The 22,332-nt window shown below is 45.2% G+C and overlaps 1 protein-coding gene across 1 annotated transcript in view; it reads right to left on the bottom strand.

Moving 5' to 3' along the window:
* UBE4A (ubiquitination factor E4A) overlaps positions 1-22,332 on the bottom strand; it is a 75,397-nt gene that overhangs the window by 43,094 nt on the left and 9,971 nt on the right. Inside the window, exons 4-7 of the mRNA XM_073602466.1 lie at positions 14,475-14,587; positions 14,179-14,331; positions 12,002-12,161; positions 5,403-5,605 (exon numbers count right to left, since the gene is read on the bottom strand). Of these exons, the coding sequence (XP_073458567.1) occupies positions 5,403-5,605; positions 12,002-12,161; positions 14,179-14,331; positions 14,475-14,587 (629 nt within the window). The remainder of the gene's footprint in view (positions 1-5,402; positions 5,606-12,001; positions 12,162-14,178; positions 14,332-14,474; positions 14,588-22,332) is intronic.

Below are 22,332 nucleotides of genomic sequence, written 5' to 3'. Positions count from 1 at the left end.
GGCCATAAAATGCTGACAATGCTGTTACCTACAGGTGAAAGGACACTGGCCATAAAATGCTGACTAATGCTGCCACCTACAGGTGAAAGGACACTGGCCATAAAATGCTAATGCTGCCACCTACAGGTGAAAGGACACTGGCCATAAAATGCTGACTAATGCTGCCACCTACAGGTGAAAGGACACTGGCCATAAAATGCTGACTAATGCTGCCACCTACAGGTGAAAGGGCACTGGCCATAAAATGCTCACTAATGCTAAAATCTACAGGTGAAAGGACACTGGCCATAAAATGCTGACTAATGCTACCGCCTACAGGTGAAAGGACATCGGCCATAAAATGCTCACTAATGCTGCCACCTACAGGTGAAAGGACACTGGCCATAAAATGCTCACTAATGCTAAAATCTACAGGTGAAAGGACACTGGCCATAAAATGCTGACTAATGCTGTCACCTACAGGTGAAAGGACACTGGCCATAAAATGCTGACTAATGCTGCCACCTACAGGTGAAAGGACATCGGCCATAAAATGCTGACTAATGCTGCCACCTACAGGTTAAAGGACACTGGCCATAAAATGCTGACTAATTCTGCCACCTACAGGTGAAAGGACACTGGCCATAAAATGCTGACTAATGCTACCACCTATAGGTGAAAAGACTTTGGCCATAAAATGCCGACTAATGCTGCCACCTATAGGTGAAAAGACTCTGGCCATAAAATGCTGGCTAATGCTGCCACCTACAGGTGAAAGGACACTGGCCATAAAATCCTGACTAATGCTGCCACCTACAGGTGAAAGGACACTGGCCATAAAATGATGACTAATGCTGCCACCTACAGGTGAAAGGACCCTGGCCATAAAATGATGACTAATGCTGCCACCTACAGGTGAAAGGACATCGGCCATAAAATGCTGACACCTACAGGTGAAAGGACACTGGCCATAAAATGCTGACTAATGCTACCACCTATAGGTGAAAAGACTCTGGCCATAAAATGCCGACTAATGCTGCCACCTATAGGTGAAAAGACTCTGGCCATAAAATGCTGGCTAATGCTGCCACCTACAGGTGAAAGGACACTGGCCATAAAATGCTGACTAATGCTGCCACCTACAGGTGAAAGGACATCGGCCATAAAATGCTGACTAATGCTGCCACCTACAGGTTAAAGGACACTGGCCATAAAATGCTGACTAATTCTGCCACCTACAGGTGAAAGGACACTGGCCATAAAATGCTGACTAATGCTACCACCTATAGGTGAAAAGACTCTGGCCATAAAATGCCGACTAATGCTGCCACCTATAGGTGAAAAGACTCTGGCCATAAAATGCTGGCTAATGCTGCCACCTACAGGTGAAAGGACACTGGCCATAAAATACTGACTAATGCTACCATCTACAGGTGAAAGGCCACTGGCCATAAAATGCTGACTAATGCTGCCACCTAAAAGGTGAAAGGACACTGGCCATAAAATGCTGACTAATGCTATACCTACAGGTTAAAGGACATCGGCCATAAAATGCTGACTAATGCCACCTAAAAGTGAAAGGACATCGGCCATAAAATGCTGACTAATGCTGCCACCTACAGCTTAAAGGACATCGGCCATAAAATGCTGACTAATGCTGCCACCTAAAGGTGAAAGGACACTGGCCATAAAATGCTGACTAATGCTGCCACCTACAGGTTAAAGGACACTGGCCATAAAATGCTTGCCATAAAATGCTGACTAATGCTGCCACCTACAGGTGAAAGGACATCGGCCATAAAATGCTGACTAATGCTACCATCTACAGGTGAAAGGACACTGGCCATAAAATGCTGACAATGCTGCCACCTACAGGTGAAAGGACACTGGCCATAAAATGCTGACAATGCTGTTACCTACAGCTTAAAGGACATCGGCCATAAAATGCTGACTAATGCTGCCACCTAAAGGTGAAAGGACACTGGCCATAAAATGCTGACTAATGCTACCACCTACAGGTGAAAGGACACTGGCCATAAAATGCCGACTAATGCTACCACCCACAGGTGAAAGGACACTGGCCATAAAATGCTGACTAATGCTACCATCTACAGGTGAAAGGACACTAGCCATAAAATGCTGACTAATGCTACCACCTACAGGTGAAAGGACACTGGCCATAAAATGCTGACTAATGCTGCCACCTACAGGTGAAAGGATACTGGCCATAAAATGCTGACTAATGCTACCATCTACAGGTGAAAGGACACTGGCCATAAAATGCTGACAATGCTGTTACCTACAGGTGAAAGGACACTGGCCATAAAATGCTGACTAATGCTGCCACCTACAGGTGAAAGGACACTGGCCATAAAATGCTGACAATGCTGCCACCTACAGGTGAAAGGACACTGGCCATAAAATGCTGACAATGCTGTTACCTACAGGTGAAAGGACACTGGCCATAAAATGCTGACTAATGCTGCCACCTACAGGTGAAAGGACACTGGCCATAAAATGCTAATGCTGCCACCTACAGGTGAAAGGACACTGGCCATAAAATGCTGACTAATGCTGCCACCTACAGGTGAAAGGACACTGGCCATAAAATGCTGACTAATGCTGCCACCTACAGGTGAAAGGGCACTGGCCATAAAATGCTCACTAATGCTAAAATCTACAGGTGAAAGGACACTGGCCATAAAATGCTGACTAATGCTACCGCCTACAGGTGAAAGGACATCGGCCATAAAATGCTCACTAATGCTGCCACCTACAGGTGAAAGGACACTGGCCATAAAATGCTCACTAATGCTAAAATCTACAGGTGAAAGGACACTGGCCATAAAATGCTGACTAATGCTGTCACCTACAGGTGAAAGGACACTGGCCATAAAATGCCGACTAATGCTGCCACCTATAGGTGAAAAGACTCTGGCCATAAAATGCTGGCTAATGCTGCCACCTACAGGTGAAAGGACACTGGCCATAAAATGATGACTAATGCTGCCACCTACAGGTGAAAGGACCCTGGCCATAAAATGATGACTAATGCTGCCACCTACAGGTGAAAGGACATCGGCCATAAAATGCTGACACCTACAGGTGAAAGGACACTGGCCATAAAATGCTGACTAATGCTACCACCTATAGGTGAAAAGACTCTGGCCATAAAATGCCGACTAATGCTGCCACCTATAGGTGAAAAGACTCTGGCCATAAAATGCTGGCTAATGCTGCCACCTACAGGTGAAAGGACACTGGCCATAAAATGCTGACTAATGCTGCCACCTACAGGTTAAAGGACACTGGCCATAAAATGCTGACTAATTCTGCCACCTACAGGTGAAAGGCCACTGGCCATAAAATGCTGACTAATGCTGCCACCTAAAAGGTGAAAGGACACTGGCCATAAAATGCTGACTAATGCTATACCTACAGGTTAAAGGACATCGGCCATAAAATGCTGACTAATGCCACCTAAAAGTGAAAGGACATCGGCCATAAAATGCTGACTAATGCTGCCACCTACAGCTTAAAGGACATCGGCCATAAAATGCTGACTAATGCTGCCACCTAAAGGTGAAAGGACACTGGCCATAAAATGCTGACTAATGCTGCCACCTACAGGTTAAAGGACACTGGCCATAAAATGCTTGCCATAAAATGCTGACTAATGCTGCCACCTACAGGTGAAAGGACATCGGCCATAAAATGCTGACTAATGCTACCATCTACAGGTGAAAGGACACTGGCCATAAAATGCTGACAATGCTGCCACCTACAGGTGAAAGGACACTGGCCATAAAATGCTGACAATGCTGTTACCTACAGCTTAAAGGACATCGGCCATAAAATGCTGACTAATGCTGCCACCTAAAGGTGAAAGGACACTGGCCATAAAATGCTGACTAATGCTGCCACCTACAGCTTAAAGGACATCGGCCATAAAATGCTGACTAATGCTGCCACCTTAAGGTGAAAGGACACTGGCCATAAAATGCTGACTAATGCTACCACCTACAGGTTAAAGGACACTGGCCATAAAATGCCAACTAATGCTGCCACCTATAGGTGAAAAGACTCTGGCCATAAAATGCTGGCTAATGCTGCCACCTACAGGTGAAAGGACACTGGCCATAAAATGCTGACTAATGCTGCCACCTACAGGTGAAAGGACACTGGCCATAAAATGATGACTAATGCTGCCACCTACAGGTGAAAGGACATCGGCCATAAAATGCTGACTAATGCTACCATCTACAGGTGAAAGGACACTGGCCATAAAATGCTGACTAATGCTACCATCTACAGGTGAAAGGACACTGGCCATAAAATGCTGACAATGCTGCCACCTACAGGTGAAAGGACACTGGCCATAAAATGCTGACAATGCTGCCACCTAAAGGTGAAAGGACACTGGCCATAAAATGTTGACTAATGCTGCCACCTACAGGTTAAAGGACACTGGCCATAAAATGCTTGCCATAAAATGCTGACTAATGCTGCCACCTACAGGTGAAAGGACATCGGCCATAAAATGCTGACTAATGCTGCCACCTACAGGTGAAAGGACACTGGCCATAAAATACTGACTAATGCTACCATCTACAGGTGAAAGGCCACTGGCCATAAAATGCTGACTAATGCTACCATCTACAGGTGAAAGGACACTGGCCATAAATTGCTCACTAATGCTGCCACCTACAGGTGAAAGGACACTGGCCATAAAATGCTGACTAATGCTGTCACCTACAGGTGAAAGGACACTGGCCATAAAATGCTGACTAATGCTGCCACCTACAGGTGAAAAGGACATCGGCCATAAAATGCTGACTAATGCTGCCACCTACAGGTGAAAGGACACTGGCCATAAAATGCTGACTAATGCTGCCACCTACAAGTGAAAGAATACTGGCAAAAAAAACACAACAGGCTTCCCTGCCTAGGCATAATCCCTCCCAACACTGCACAGTCTTCATGTTGTTGCAAGCAATGAGAAACCATACAAAGAGCACTCCAAGAAAAGGTATTTTAAGCATAAACCAAAAATCCTAATTTCCTTATTGTACATAATAGGACATAGGGTTTATTTATATTCAGGACTACTTTGGATGTCCCAAAGCCCTGAACAAGATTGGGGAGCAACATAGCACAATGGCAAAAAGCCCAAAACCCCAAAACACAACAGGGTAAACCTCAATAGAGGTACTGGAGTCTGCAGAGGCGAGTATATCTACCTGGTAAAACGTAGTAAACGTGTGGACAGAGGATCAGGTAGGAGTCTTTCAAATCTAAACAGCTGAAGCTTGGTGCTGAATTTCCCAGGAACCTCAGAAAGAAAGAATTCCTTCTAAGGAAATTAGCTAAGCAGACAAAGATATGTGCCTTAGTATGCTCAATTTTGTCTTTGTTTTGCTTACCTTTGCAATGTCTTTTTGCTTAGTACAGTATAGAAGTATGTCGAGATAGCTGTAAAGAAGCATCTGACATAAATCCAATTCCCTGACACGTTCCAGAATAACATCAAACACGGGTAAGAAGACTTCACTGAAGGAGCGTACATCTTCATCTGCCAAAAGTGCCTCAATGACTTCCTCTAAGAATTCTACCACCTCATCAAAGTCTGAAAGAAAGTTTTGCAAAGACTGATAATCAGAAGCTTGCAAATCTGGTTAAAAGCAGAAAATAGAATAATTTCTTTATAAACAAATTCTGTTATATGATATGTTATATCAGTATAAATACAACACTTTGGGGCCTATTTATACAGTGCATCCAGAAAGTATTCACAGCGCTTCACTTTTTCCACGTTTTGTTATGTTACAGCCTTATTCCAAAATGGATAAAATTTATTATTTTCCTCAAATTCTACAAACAATACCCCATAATGACAACATGAAAGAAGTTTGTTTGAAATCTTTTCAAATTTATTAAAAATAAAAAACGAAAAGCATCACATGTACGTATTCACAGCCTTTGCCATGACACTCAAAATTGAGCTCAGGTGCATCATGTTTCCACTGATTATCCTTAGGCTCGGTTCACACTGGGGCGACTTGGGATCCGACTTGTATGCCCTCAAGTCGCCCCAAGTCGCCCCAGAAAGAGATTCACATTTAAGTGAATGGGAGCGTCTTAATAGACACTACTGAGGTCGCTCCGACTTCAGAGCGTACTCCCTGTACTACTTTGATCCGACTTCAGCCTATTGACTATCATTGAAGTCGGATCGCCGTCTCGCATGATCCGACTTCGGCATGCGACTTGTGCTCAGATGATCTTGAGGGGGAACTCCGCGCCAAATTTTAAATAAAAATCCGGCATGGGTTCCCCCTCCAGGGGCATACCAGGCCCTTGGGTCTGGTATGGACCTTGAGGGAAACCCCCTACGCCGAAAAAACTGCGTGGGGGGTCCCCCCCAATCCATACCAGACCCTTATCCGAGCACGCAGCCCGGCCGGACAGGAATGGGGGTGGGGACGAGCAAGCGCCCCCCCCCCTCCTGAACCGTACCAGGCCGCATGCCCTCAACATGGGGGGGTTGGTGCCTTGGGGGAGGGGGGCGCGCTGCGGCCCCCCCACCCCAAAGCACCTTGTCCCCATGTTGATGAGGACAAGGGCCTCTTCCCGACAACCCTGGCCGTTGGTTGTCGGGGTCTGCGGGCGGAGGGCTTATCGGAATCCGGGAGCCCCCTTTAATAAGGGGGCCCCCAGATCCCGGCCCCCCACCCTATGTGAATGAGTATGGGGTACATCGTACCCCTACCCATTCACCTAGGGAAAAAGCGTCAATTTAAAAAAAAAAACACTACATAGATTTTTAAAGTATTTTATTAGACAGCTCCGGGGGTCTTCTTCCGTCTTCGGGGGTCTTCTCCGCGCTCTCCGGGTCTTCTGCCGGGCTGCTCCGCTATTTTCTGCTCTTTTGCCGCTCTTTTGCTATAGCGGAGGAGCCCGGTCTGCTGCCTTCTTCTCTTCGGGGGTCTCTCCGGTTCTTCTCCGCGCTCTCCGGGTCTTCTGCCGGGCTCCTCCGCTCTCTTCTGCCGCTCTTTTGCTAAAGCGGAGGAGCCCGGTCTTCCGTCTTCTGCCCTCTTTTCTCCTGATGTTGACACGACGCTCTCTGGGGCTGGAATGCACTCTGAGCGCTCCGCTCTGACTTATATAGGTGGTGACCACGCCCCCTTATGCCGTCACAGTCCCTGGGCATGCTGGGACTGTGACGTTTTAGGGGCGTGGTCATCGCCCAATGACCACGCCCCCTTATGCAGTCATAGTCCCAGCATGCCCAGGGACTGTGACGGCATAAGGGGGCGGGGTCACCGCCTATATAAGTCAGAGCAGAGCGCACAGAGAGCATTCTAGCCGGAGAGAGCGTCGTGTCAACATCAGAAGAAAAGAGGGCAGAAGACGGAAGACCGGGCTCCTCCGCTTTAGCAAAAGAGCGGCAGAAGAGAGCGGAGGAGCCCGGCAGAAGACCCGGAGAGCGCGGAGAAGAACCGGAGAGACCCCCGAAGTCGGAAGAAGACCCCGGAGCTGTCTAATAAAATACTTTAAAAATCTATGTAGTGTTTTTTTTTAAATTGACACTTTTCCCTAGGTGAATGGGTAGGGGTACGATGTACCCCATACTCATTCTCATAGGGTGGGGGGCCGGGATCTGGGGGCCCCCTTATTAAAGGGGGCTCCCGGATTCCGATAAGCCCCCACCCGCAGACCCCGACAACCAACGGCCAGGGTTGTCGGGAAGAGGCCCTTGTCCTCATCAACATGGGGACAAGGTGCTTTGGGGTGGGGGGGCCGCAGCGCGCCCTCCTCCCCCAAGGCACCAACCCCCCCATGTTGAGAACATGCAGCCTGGTACGGTTCAGGAGGGGGGGGGGCGCTCGCTCGTCCCCACCCCCATTCCTGTCCGGCCGGGCTGCGTGCTCGGATAAGGGTCTGGTATGGATTGGGGGGGACCCCCCACGCCGTCCTTTCGGCGTAGGGGGGTTCCCCTCAAGATCCATACCGGACCCAAGGGCCTGGTATGCCCCTGGGGGGGAACCCATGCCGGATTTTTATTTAAAATTTGGCGCGGAGTTCCCCCTAAAGATTCATACCAAACACAGTGGCGGGGATCCAAGTCGGATCCCCGTTCATTGAAAGTCGGATCCACAAGTCGTGTTGAAGTCGGGTTGAAGTCGCGTTGCAAAGTCGCGTTGAAGTCGTGTTGCCCCTGTGTGAATCGAGCCTTAAGATGTTTCTACAACTTGATTGGAGTCCACCTGTGGTAAATTCAGTTGACTGGACATGATATGGAAAGGCACACACCTGTCTATATAAAAGGTCCCATAGTTAACAGTGCATGTCAGAGGACAAACCAAGCCACGAAGTCCAAGGAATTGTCTGTAGACCTCAGAGACAGGACTGTATGGAGGCACAGATCTGGGGAAGGGTACACAAAAATTGCCTGCAACATTGAAGGTCCCAATGTGCACAGTGGCCTCCATCATCCGTAAGTGGAAGAAGTTTGGAACCACCAGAACTCTTCCTAGAGCTGGTCAGCCTGCCAAACTGAGCAATCAGGGGAGAAGGGCTTAGTCAGGAAGTTGACCAAGAACTCGATGGTAACTCTGACAGAGCAACAGCATTTCTCTATGGAGAGAGAACGATCTGGAAGAACAACCATCTCTGCAGCACTCCACCAATCAGGCCTGTATGGTAGAATGGCCAGACGGAAGCCACTCCTCAGTAAAAGGCACATGACTGCCCACCTGGAGTTTGCCAAAAGACACCTGAAGGACTCTCAGACCATGAGAAACAAAATACTCTGGTCTGATGAAACAAAGTTTGAACTCTTTGGTCTGAATACCAAGCGTCATGTCTGGAGGAAACCAGGCACCGCTCATCACCTGGCCAATACCATCCCTACAGTGAAGCATGGTGGCAGCAGCATCATGCTGCAGAGATGTTTTTCAGTGGCAGGAACTGGGAGACTAGTCAGGATCGAGGGAAAGATAAATGCAGCAATGTACAGAGACATCCTTGATGAAAACCTGCTCCAGAGCGCTCTGGACCTCAGACTGGGGCGAAGGTTCATCTTCCAACAGGACAACGACCCTAAGCATACAGCCAAGATAACAAAGGAGTGGCTACAGGACAACTCTGTGAATGTCCTTGAGTGGCCTAGCCAGAGCCCAGACTTGAACCCGATTGAACTTCACTGGAGAGATCTGAAAATGGCTGTGCACCGATGCTCCCAATCCAGCCTGATGGAGCTTGAGAGGTCCTACAAAGAAGAATGGGAGAAACTGCCCAAAAATACAATGTTTGCCCGAAAATAAGACCTAGCTCTATTTTCCAGGAGGGCTGCAATATAAGCCCTACCCCAAAAATAAGACCTAGTTTGAAGTGCTTGTGTGCTTTTCAGGTAAACACAGTATAATCCTCTGTTACGGCAGTGTGCAGTGTGCAGTGTGTGTGTGTGTGTGTGTGTGTGTGTGTCTCTGATCTCCTGGCTGTCGGTGGGGAATCTCGGCTCCCCTCGCTGCAGTGTTCAGAGTGGAGAAGACAGCTCGGGGCAGACGATGGAAGCGCTGAGCGGCAATATACGGTAAGGGTGTTTGCACAGTTGTATTGCAGCAGCACCTTTTGCATTATATGATCCTTTTACTGGTATGTTCATACTGGGGATTCCTGCATGGCAAGCCCTACCCCAAAAATAAGCCCTAGTGTGTTTTTTGTGTCCAAAATTAATATAAGATCCGAGCTTATTTTCAGGGAAACACGGTAAGTTTGCCAAGCTTGTAGCATAATACTCAAAAAGACTTGAGCCTGTAATTGGTGCCAAAGGTGCTTCAACAAAGTATTGAGCAAAGGCTGTGAATACACATGTACATATGATTTTTTTCGTTTTTGATTTTTAATAAATTTGCAAAGATTTCAAACAAACTTCTTTCACGTTGTCATTATGGGGTATTGTTTATAGAAATTTTAGGAAAATAATTATATTAATCCATTTTGGAATAAGGCTGTAACATAACAAAATGTGGAAAAGGTGAAGCGCTGTGAATACTTTCCGTATGCACGGTAAATGTATTCAAAAGATTTACACAACATTTTCTCGGGATTCACACATTTTTTTTGACTGAATCCAATCAGAAAAAGTATGAATCATGGGTGAAATTTGTGTGAATATATTTATAAATAGACCACCCCCTCAAGTGCATAAATGCACAATCTTTTTTTACCAAAAAGTTTGGATGGAGCCATGAAGAATTAGAACCTCTGTCAAGTTTTTCTGCTGCCTGTGTCCCGGCTGGAGAGATTCAGATGATCTTCTATTTGTCCTGGTGACCATTGTCATTAGGACAGAAAGCGATGGGCAATTCAAAATTTGTGACCAGCTTAAAGCGGCGTTCCAGGCAAAATGCTTTTTTTTTTTTAAGTCAGCAGCTGCAAAAACACTGTAGCTGCTGAATTTTAATAAGGTCACTTACCTGTCCAGGGAGCACGCAATGCCGGCCCCCTGAGGCTGATTAGTCCATTGGATCGGGTGCAGGCGCCGCCATTCCAACTAAGGGAAACCGGCAGTGGAGTCTTGCGGCTTCACTGCCGGTTTCCGACTGTGCATGTGATTGGCCAACTTGTCTTCTGGGATACACACATAACCCAGAAGACAACGAGGGGGGGCTCGCCGCAAAAGAGAATGTGACGTCCTCAGCCGCGGCCCGGCTGTATCGGAAGTACTCTTAGTACTTCTAAAAAGGTACGAAAGTGAAAAAAAAAAAAAAAAAATTTAAATATCCAAAAACTAGGGGTGGAGAGGTGGTCTTTCGTTTAAGACCACCTCTCAAAATTGGGTGGAACTCCACTTTAAGGTAAATATTCCAATGGGGACACCTCACAACAGTCAGAGGGGAATTCCCCTCACTTTCTGTTGCAATCTCCCAGAGACACAAACAGCAAAAACATAAAATGATTTAACCCTTCCCAAAATAGTTTGGGCTGTGAATACACTTTAATACATCCACTCCAAAAATCTGAAACAATTTTACTAACCCATATTAATGCAAAGCACCATAAAATCGAAATGAAAATATAAACACTACATTCTAAAGCCCAAATTTAGTCACAAATGAAAAGCAAAAAATCAGCACAAGGATATTACTTACAGTCAGTAGGATGTGTCTCGTGTGCTGCTGGCTCCTGCATTAGCTGAAATCTTCCTCCTTCAATTCCTCAATCCGGAAGATTGTGGCGAGAGTTAAAAGAGTCGGCACTCTTCATGAGAGCACAGAACAGGTCCTTCAGCACTGTTAACTTCCATCACACCGGAAGATTATGGTGGGGTTAAAAGAGCTGATGGACCAGTGACAGGGGCATAGTCGACACTCTGATGAGAAAATTTGGCAGGTCCTTTGGCTCTATTAACCCGGTCGCACCTGAAGATTATGATGACAGGTGTAGGTGGGGATCAGAGGACAAAGATTTCAGCTAATGCAGGAGCCAGCAGAACAAGGGATACATTCTATTGACTACAAGTAATGATTTTTGCTTTTTTCATTTACTACTAAACTAAGGGCCCTTCCACACAGATCAGTTTTTCTTTTGGTTTTTGCCTTATCAAAAGCGAAAGAAAAATGCATGACCATTAAATCCTATGAAACTCTTCATATCAGTTAGTAGTTGGTCAGTTGCGTTTTTAAAAGATTTGCATGGTGCATGCTTAGTGCGGTAAAAAAACTGCACCAAAAACACACCTTCCCATTGAAGTGAACTGAAAACGCATAAAAAACGTGGCAAACACGCATCAAATACACCTGCGGTTGCATTTTTGGTGCATTTTTTGAGTCACATGTACTTTTTTCACAGCAAAGTGCACCAGAAATGCAGCAAAAACACATATGCGTTTTTGCAGTGAAGCAGTGTGAAAGCACAGATGCATAATAAATCCATGCATGCATCCATTTTCTTTTTTTTTTTTTTTTTTTTTAATATCTGTATTTTTTTTTTCTTTTTTATAGACAGTAGTACTCACTTGCCCCTTGTAATCCCTCAAGCATCAAGTCTATCACCTGCGCTGGAACATCTTGTCCCTGATAGATCTCTGGGGTTAGTAGAAGTGTACGTGCGTTTGAAATAGCCAGAGCCTTGCAACGCACTGCATATGGCAGGAGATTCTCTGGTACCTTAGTGACCTGTACAGATAGAGAAAAGATGGTTACAAAGATACAAGCAACTCAAACGAGGGAAGAAATCAAACTTTGCATCAATTATCTTGTAGGCAGAGCATATACCAATTGTACTGTATCACCTTAGTAAGTATACGAGGAAATACATTACAAGGTGAAAGCATCGTCCAAAAATGATGAGCAAGAAATAACTTCACTGAGCAGCTAAGTACAAGCAGGGAGAAACATACTCCCCAGGAAATGCAAATAATTCTCCCCAAAAGGAAATAACTTCACTGGAGTGCTATGTAGCATTGCTTAAATCCACTCATTCACTTAAAAATAAATAAAACTGCCATCAGGTATAAAGTGAAAACACAACGCGGTGCCTGTACACCCTGTATCAGCTTCCATTTTCCCTTCTACTGTATCTGTATGTTCCAATGTCAGGTAAGTATGATCAGGCAAAGCTTCCTAGCAGTAACAGAGCTTGTCTGCCCCCTTTGCACACATTATATTGATGGACCAATTCGAACGTATGCGTTCTGTGAAAAATTGGGCAAGCTCTGATAAGACTGGGAAGCATCAGTTTTGCCCACTCAGAATGCCGTTCCAGCACAGAAGGAGCAATGAAAGCTTCTACCTCTAGGTGTCCTCACTTTCTACCTGCTAGCAGCCTTAGATTTTCTTAAAGTGACAGTCACCTTATTGGCAACCTGTCAGGACAGAAATGTAAGACCCCTTTCACATTGGGGCGGTTTTCAGGCGCTTTAGCGCTGTAAATAGCCTCTACTAAGCGCCTGAAAACTACCTCCCATTCATTCAATTGTGACTTTTTTTGCACTGGGGCGGTGCGCTTGTGGGGACGTTCCAAAAATTCCTGCAAGCAGCATCTTTGGGGCGATTTGGGAGTGCTATATTTAGCGCTCCCAAAATGCCCTGCCTATATGAATGAATGTGCAATGCTTCCGAATCGCCTAAAAAACGCTTCGGAAGAGCCGCAACACAGGAGTTTTTAACCCCTTCTTTGGGGAAAAAAGCGTCATGCTAAAACAGAGTTTTAGCGTTAACGCGGCCCCAGTGTGAAAGGGGTTTAAGAGCTGCCAATGCTGACCTATTCTGGAAGCTGCAGTCCTTCTCCTTGCTTCAGTTTTTAGTAAGTCACAGTCTCAGAAAATGTAAACTCATATCCAGACACAAATAATGCAATGCTTGCTCCAGATGATCAGATTTGTCAATTAATAAAGGAAGGATAAGAATGACAGCCCTGCAGCCTGGACAACAAGTCAGCAGTGACAGCTCTCCTATTTTTATCCTGTTTGGTTTCTTAAAAAGCCTTCCTATCAGTACATAGTACTACAGTGAAGCCACTTCTGTGGTGCTTCGCATGCTGACCAGAATTACTCGTCATATACTAATAAGGCCCCTTTCACACTTGTGCAACTTCAAAGTAGCGCGATTTTACCACATTTCACGGCTGCGATTTTGCCACAATTTTATCACGATTTTGTGCGATTATGACGCGATTTGGGAGCAGTACTACTTTGTATGACTTTGCCACAACTTTGCCATTGTCAGCTTGTGCTTACAAAGTCGTACTGAAATCGTGTCTTTATTATTAAGGTACGATTTGCATGCTACTTGAGGGTTTAACATTGAGGTCTTTGGACATCAACTCGCATTGGAAGTTGGACCAAAGTAGTGCAGGGACTACTTTGAAGTCGGCACGACTTAAAGTCGTGCCAATATGAATGGTAGTCACTGAAAATCATGGAGAATGACTTGTCATACGATTTTGCAGTACAAAATCGTGGGACAAGTCGTATAAGTGTGAAAGGGGCCTAAGACAAAGTAGGCCGAAACAAAACTGGCCACAGTTGGATGCCATGAGTTTGCAGAGCATGTGCAATGCTTTAAAAACACATAGGGTGAGTTACTAACAGGCTTGCCATGTAAAAAATGGCATTTACCCAGAAGTCCTTTCTCCTTTTGGAGAGACTTAAAGATTGATAAATAAATCCTTATGGCCTGGCTAAATGTTCACCTCCTTCTTGGCTCTTTGGAAACAGGAAAACAGGAAGGGAAGGATGTGTTTTTCTCCAGCATCTCTCTCTGCAGACAGGTTTGGTGCTCCAGAAGTTGTCATAGATATCAAATATTTTCCCGGCTCAGGCAGAAGAAGGCGAGTAAACAGAGCCTACAACAAATGCAACAAATGGTAACATATCTAGAAAAATAACATGAAGACAAAATACTCTCACAGATCAGACTAGCCTACCAATACAACATTCATTTCTATACCAACTTATTTGAAATAAAGAATTATCCACTGTGTTATACCTGTTCGATATTGTCCATGTCCAACCAATCCTGCCCATCCAGTTCAGAACCCAACTCTTCCAGGTACACACAGCGCAGAGGGATTCCATTACCACTTTTCATACTGGGATCACCTAGAAAAGAGATTATGTGAAGTCGTCTGTACAGTATCTCACAAAAGTGAGTACACCCCTCACAATTTTGTAAAAATTTTATTATATCTTCTCATGTCACAACACTGAAGAAATGACACTTTGCTACAATGTAAAGTAGTGAGTGTACAACTTGTATAAGGGTTCTTGCACACATGCAGACCGCTCAGGTCCACCTGTCAGTTTTTCAGGTGGACCTGAACGGACGCTCCATGCACCTCTATGGAGCGATGGATTTCAGCGGTGACATGTCGGCTGACATCTGATCTTCTCCGATCCGCTAAATGCAGACAGATGGAAACCCTATTTTCCATCTGTCTGGCGGATCGGATGAAAACAGACAGGCGGTCTGTTTTCATCCGATCCCCCATAGAGGAGAGCAAGGCTCTGACAGGTCCGTCCCTGCACAGTGAGCGGAGAAAGACCTGTCATCCACCGGCTCAGCGGGGATCAGCAAAGCGATCCCTGCTGAGCGAGCAGAGTCTGTCAAAATGGACAGCCCTGTGTGAAAGGGCCTTACAGTGTAAATTTTCTGTCCCCTCAAAATAACTCAATGCACAGCCATTAATGTCTAAACCACTGGCAACAAAAGTGAGTACACCCCTAAGTAAAAATGTCCAAATTGAGATCACAGCAAGGCAGTGGTCATCTTGGAGGTGTGTTTGGGGTCGTTATGTTGGAATACTGCCCTTTGCATTAAAAAAAGAAAAACAAAGAAAATTAGACATGCTATCTGCTAATAGAACTTAACCAAAAAGTGCATGTTCGTAATTGTTGGCCAACAATTGTGTGGCCGTGTGTGTGCAAGACAAGTTTGGGCCAATGCCCTTAGGCCAAAATTCCACGGTTTTGTTGGCCAACAATCTGATCGTGTGTACGAAACTTTAGGAGCAAAGCTAAATTTTAGACAACAAAAACCTAATTAACAAGAATGCAACTACAGGTGAGTCTAATTATTCATTAACCACTTCCATACCGGGCCTATTCTGGCACTTCTCTCCTACATGTAAAAATCCAGATTTTTTTGCTAGAAAATTACTCAGAACCCCAAACATTATATATTTTTTTTTAGCAGACACGCTAGGGAATAAACTGGCGGTCGTTGCAACTTTTTATGCCGCACGGTATTTGTGCAACAATTTTTCAAACGCATTTTTTTGGAAAAAAAACAGTTTCATGAATTAAAAAATAACAAAGCAGTAAAGTTAGACCAATTTTTTTGTATAATGTGAAAGAGGAAGTTACGCCAAGTAAATAGATACCCAACATGTCATGTTTTAAAATTGCGCACACTCATGGAATGGCGCCAAACTTCGGTACTTAAAAATCTCCATAGGCGACGCTTTAACATTTTTTACTGGTTACCAGGTTAGAGTTACAAAGGAGGTCTAGTGCTAGAATTATTGCTCTCGCTATAACGCATGCGGCGATACCTCACATGTGTGGTTTGAACGGCGTTTACATATGTGGGCGGGATTTACGTGTGCATTTGCTTCTGTGCACGAGCTACCGGGGACAGGGGCGCTTTAAAAATTTTTTTTCTTTTTATTGCTTATTTTACTTTATTTTTACACTTTTCTTTCTTTTTTACACTGGAAATCTCTATGATCGTCATCCAGCGGCGGACGATTCTTTCTCCGGGTCCCTGATGGCATGGGAGAGCCCGGAGAAGCACTGGAGGGCGGCCGGGGGGGGTGAAGTTTAACAGTAAATGGAACTGCTGGCTCTCTACAGAGCAATCTTGGATGGTTTTTCCGATGGAACTCTGCTCAAGTTTGGCTTGCATACACACGGTCACACAAAAGTTCGCTGAACTTTTGACCGTCAAGAACGCGGTGACGTACAACACTACGACGAGCAGCGAAAATGAAGTTCATTGCTTCCAAACATGGGTCGAATTGTTTCCGAGCATGCATAGGAATTTTGCCCATCGGAATTGATACAGACGATCGAAATTGCCGACCAAAAAAATTGTGAACATGCTCTCAATCTTTTGCTGGCTGGAATTCCGCCAGCAAAAGTACGATGGAGCATAGACACGGTCGCATTTTCAGACCAAAAACTCTCATCGGACTTTTGCTGGCGGAATTTCCGCTCGTGTGTACGGGGCATTACTTTGCAACTGTTTTTTTTGCTTGATTCGGGCGTAACTGGATGCTCTAGAGTGCGGGGACGTGCATGACCCAGCTCCGCCGCAGCTCCGGAAGACATCCTGTAAGCTGGAGCCAATGCAGTGGCATGGGGATGGCTTACCCCTGATCTAACCGCTTCGCCTAGGAGAACCCGGTCTTCATTGAGGGGGTCGGGGGTTCAGAGAGAAAGAGGAGAGCCCCTGGTGCATCTGCAGTCCCCCTGCCACCGTCTTCTGGATACTTCCGTGCTGCGCGGACGGTCTGACGCTGAATAGAGGGAGAGTTCACACAGCCTGTCCACTGGTCGTTTAGGGGAGAGACCTCAAATTTGAAACAAATGAGTGGAGCCAGCATTTGTAATATACCTACCAGAGGAGACTAGGTTTGTTCTTTAGTGACACCCGGTGGACATTCAGTACTCTGCATTTGGGGGGAAAAAAAAAAATTAAGGGGGTCCCCCCTTGGACTATTGTGGTGCCATTTTTCGGTTTCATTATTCTGTCTCCCCTTTTTCTTCCTCTCTCTTGGGTGCAAGTGCTGTCCTGCCCTGAGTTGGGGAGGCGGTGCTGGGTTATTATAACACATTGCCATGACGAGGAAGAGGTGGGGGGGGGGGACCCAGCCACAGGACAGTGCCAGCCTCAGTACCCAGTCACAGTGAAATGTGAAGTGGAACCAGGCAGCAGCCAAATTAGAGAGATTCGCCCATACTCCGGATCAGACACTCAAAAAAGGAGGGCAATAGAACCTGCAAATGCAATCTAAGGCACGCGCTGGGGGCGCAGCTGTGAGGAAAACCCAAGATCAAGGGCAAGCCGTAGCAGCACCAATGGTAAATCACACAGGACTGAAATCTGCAGGGGAGGATACCCAGGATATCCCAGAGTCCCGTCTGGGACTGGAGCCTTAACAGAAGGAAAATCATCATTGAAAAAGAGATCCTGCAAGCAATTCACTGCTTTTTTCGGTGAACTGTCTGACCAGCTTAAAACTATCAGGGAAGAGCTATCCTTTGTCAGGCATGACCTACCAAAAGTTTGAGAAAGGACCACTTCCCTCGAAGGGAGCGTTAGTTTAGTAGAGGATGACCTGAACCCCCTCAAGCAGGAGATAAGAACTGTAAGAGAACAAATGGCTAACTATGAGATAAAAATGGATGATATGGAAAACAGAATGCAAATGAAAAATGTAAGGATTGTGGGGCTCCCCGAGCGCAGTGAGGACCTGGATCCTGTAGTATTTCTTGAAAATGGTTCAAGGAATTATTTGGAAAGGATACTTTTTCACCCTTTTTTACAATGGAGAGAACTCATAGGGTGCCCTCCAGACCTCCTCCACCAGGGGGGCCACCCAAGATTCCTCCTGGTAAAAATGCTCTTCTACGAGGACAGAGTAACCATATTACAGAAGGCCAGAGAAATGAGCAATATCATCTATGAAGGTGCTAGTGTATCTATATACCCAAATTTTTCACCAGAACTGCAAAAGCAGAGGGCTAAGTTTTTTTAAATCAAACATAAATTACAACAACTCAAAGTATCTTATGCCCTGTTCAGCAAGACTGCGGGTGACCGCCCTGGGTGAGACTCTGTTTTTTGATACCCCGGAGGGGGTGGTGGGGTGGTTGGCATCCCATAAGGGAGAATTATAGAAGAACCAGAAAATATCGTTCCAAAGATAGAAGTACAATAACTGCTTGGGTGATTTAAGAACAAAGTTGATCACTTATTTAGCACTTTAAGGAGTTGGGGCGGGATTAGAGGGAGTAATGTGTATACGGTTACCTTCCACAAAGGGATCTGGGGTAATTTTTTCTTTTTATTATTTGCATATGCTTTTTCAGTTTTTTTTTTTGGGGGGGGGGGGGGTTTATACACGAGAGCAATAATATTTGTCATTTTGAACACATGGGAAGGTCACTTTGGAAGCCCCCAGAGAGGACCCAAAGGGGTGGTGAGTGAATTGGGAATGAGAAACGGATGGTGTGACTGGTATGAAAGGTGTATGAGGGGGGATGTATGAAGAATAAATGCACTTTATATAGGAAATATTTTGTAACAAACTTTTCACAGAACAAATATAACGAGAAGAATAGGTATTGGTCAATAAAGAAGGACCACACAAAGTATATGGAAATGACACAATTGGGTTTAGGTATATTGAATTATATACATTTGTTGTACACTAAATGGTTAATTCTGAGCAGGTAAAAAAGTTAATTATATGTTCTTGGGACGTCCGGGGCTTAGGAGATCCCGCAAAAAAAACTGCAGTTCTTAGCAATGTATGGGGTGGGATTACTCTGCCTACAGGAGACGCACATTACTAGCATCTCTGTACCGCAGCTGGGTTGGAGAGATTTCCGAACCCAGTACCATTCAGTTCATACCTCCTATTCTAGGGGGGTGAGCTTTCTGATTAGATCCGGGGGTACTGTTCACCTGTAGGCAGATTAAGATTTATGAACTCGGGCGCTATATATTCTTTTTATATTGTATCATAGAGAATAGAACCTAGGTGCTTGCTAATTTATATATCCCTCCACCTTTTAATATTTTAATTTTGTATAAGTTAATGGAGTTTGTTCAGGACAAACCGGGCGTGCCAGTTATTATGGGCGTTTTTAACACGGCCATGGACCGGAAGGCGGATAGGCTCCCCCACGGGACACAGATGGGTGCTATAGTTGATGACCGATTGTCCCTATTTTTGGGAGAGGCCAGGTTAATGGACATATGGAGAGTAAGGAAGCACAGCAGTACTTTTTTCCAAGACACACTCCACTCTTTCCAGAATTGATTTGGCATTGGGGAACGAGGAGGCACTACAGGTGATAAAAATTGTAAGTTACATGCCAAGAGGTCTTTCGGACCACTCCCCGGTGACATTGTCAGTAGAAGAAAGGGAGAATTATCGTCCCAGGGAGTGGAAAATAAGTCCCTTTTGGATGGAACTGATGGGTGAGCCAGATGAGGTGCTAACAGCCCTAACAGAATTTGTCAATTTGAATAGAGGTACCGCCTCGGCGGGGGTGATTTGGGACACTGTGAAGGCTTTCCTTCGTGGTATAATGATACAAGTGTCAAAAATTAAAAAAACAACCAAGGACTGGGAAAAACTGCCAACAATGGAAGAACAATATGTGAATAATCCGACCCCAGATACACTCAGGGCTTGGTCAGAGGAACAACAGATCTATAGGACATTAATGATTTGGAAAGCAGAGAGTAAACTTTTCCAAAGACAGAACACCTTTGGGGAGGGCGAAAGGGTGGGGCGGATGCTGGCCCACTTGGTTAAGACAAACTCACCCTCATCTATAGTTCCTACGATTAGTATAGGGGAGGGAAGGGTTTCTTCACACCAGAAATCATAGATAAGTTTAAAGAATATTATGAGCATTTGTATAGCTCTCGGCAGGAGGAAATGGGCGAGGAAGTGGACGCTTTTTTTTTTTTTTTTTTTTTTTTTTTAGGGGTTTGGCGATTCTGGCCCTCTCTGAAAATGACAGGGAGGAGCTGGACTCACCTATAACACTAGAGGAACTACAACGGACCACAAGGGAGATCTCCAGCACCCAACGGCCTCCCAGCGGAGACCTACAGACGCTATGGGTAGGTGTTACTTCCCGAGCTGCTGGAGGTCTTAAACTGGTTATCAGTGGTGGGTGAGCTTCCCCCTTCTATGATGGAATCTACTATAGTTGTGATACATAAGGAAGGCAAGGACCCACTTAGCTCATCCTCATACAGACCCATCTCTTTATTGAGTACAGATATAAAAATCTTGGCAAAGGTCTTGGTGGCTAGGTTAAATAAAGTTATTCAGAAACTTGTCCACCCTGATCAGTCGGGATTTATTCCTGGAAGATCCACCAGTATAAAAAAAAGACGTATGTATTTGAACCTACAGATCCCAGCGGACGGGGATGGATCAAGGGCCATTATGTCTTTGAATGCCGCCAAGGCCTTCTATAGCCTTGAATGGCAATATCTGTGGAGAGTCCTGGCCGAGTTCCAATTTGGTTTTATTAACTGGATAAAAATGCTATATAAATTGCCAGAAGCAAAAGTGAGAGTGAACAGTGAATACTCGGAAAAGTTTTGATTGCTGAGGGGGACGAGACAGGGGTGCCCGATGACACCCCTGCTCTTCGCCCTCGCAATCAAACCCCTGGCAGTGGCCCTCAGGTCTTCCCCCGGAGACAAGAGGATTCAGAAGGGGAGTAGTAGAAGAAAAAGTTGCAACATATGCGGATGACCTTTTACTATTTCTAGGAGATACGCAGACTTCCTTGATGAGGGTAATGGAAATAATTACAAATTTTGGCCAATTTTCCGGACTTACCATAAACTGGGAAAAATCTGCATTGCTGCCAGTCGATCCCCTGGAAAGTCCCTTGCCTGAGGAGGTTGCCCAGATTCAAATAGTGGATAAAATTAAATATTTGGGAATTTAGACCCTAAACAGTACATTATTAATACTAATACTATTGTCCCACTTTTGGAAAAATTTAGGGGGAAATTAAAATATGGAAACTCCCATTATCTGTGGCAGGACAATGTAATTTGATCAAAATGCTATGGATGCCGCAGCTTTTGTATGCATTACATAACTCCCCAGTGTGGGTATACAAAAAGTGGTTCTAAAAGTTAGATTCCATTTTCAAAGAATTATTCTGGAAAGGTTGTCCAGCAAGAATCCGTCTGCGTACTCTACAATTACAAAGCCAGTAAGGAGGAGTTGCACTTCCACATCCTCAGAGCTAATTTTTGGTGGCACAACTACAGCATATGGGGGGAGGTGTAGTGGGCTGGAAGGGGATATGTAGGGAGGGAAATGCTGCTATAAAACACTGCACATGGATCATTGGTGGAATCCATGGATGCGAGCTCATTCCCTTCTAGGTTCCTCACACTAATTCTAATGGTAAGAGTATGGGATATAGTGAAGACATTGCTTAAAAGGCCATATCTCGAGCTTATACCCACATATATATATAAGGGGAACCTGGAAGGGATGGGGGTCCCACCAAGTAGGGGGAGGTGGAAACAAGAAGTAGGAATTATAACGGAAGAGCAATGAAGTAGAATCCTTGAACTTGGCCCCTTGGTCTCACTCTCCCCCTCCCAAAGGATGTCACATCAATTTTTGTTATACAGAGCTTACTGCACCCCCCAAAAGCTTTTTTTGTTTGGCTGAAAATTGGATGAACATTGTCTGAGGTGTAGGGAAACAGAATATGACTTAATCCATATGTTTTGGAGGTGTCCGAAGTTATTCCGATAAAAGAAAAGGGGTAAGCGCAACAATGATGAGAGGTGACATAATGAAATGGGAGGGTAGTGTGATCGAGAGTGAGAGATGTGAAATTAGGTGGGGAGGACGGTTGAGAGTGGGTACTGGGATTGTGAGGAAGGAGACGGAATGGAAGTGGGTTGAATGCTTGGAGAGGTTGAGCAGGGAGGGTGGGCATGGATGAACTGAATGAAGTGTGAAGGGGAGGAAGATGGGCCAGTCACAGAATAAACAACCGAGGAACTCATTGTGAATGAGCTATATAATTTTAATCTTGTATTTGTGTATGTAAAATGG

The sequence above is a fragment of the Aquarana catesbeiana genome, linkage group LG10 (genome assembly GCF_042186555.1).
Source record: "Aquarana catesbeiana isolate 2022-GZ linkage group LG10, ASM4218655v1, whole genome shotgun sequence".
Lineage (NCBI taxonomy): Eukaryota > Metazoa > Chordata > Amphibia > Anura > Ranidae > Aquarana > Aquarana catesbeiana.
This window is presented reverse-complemented; position numbering and strand designations above follow the sequence as displayed.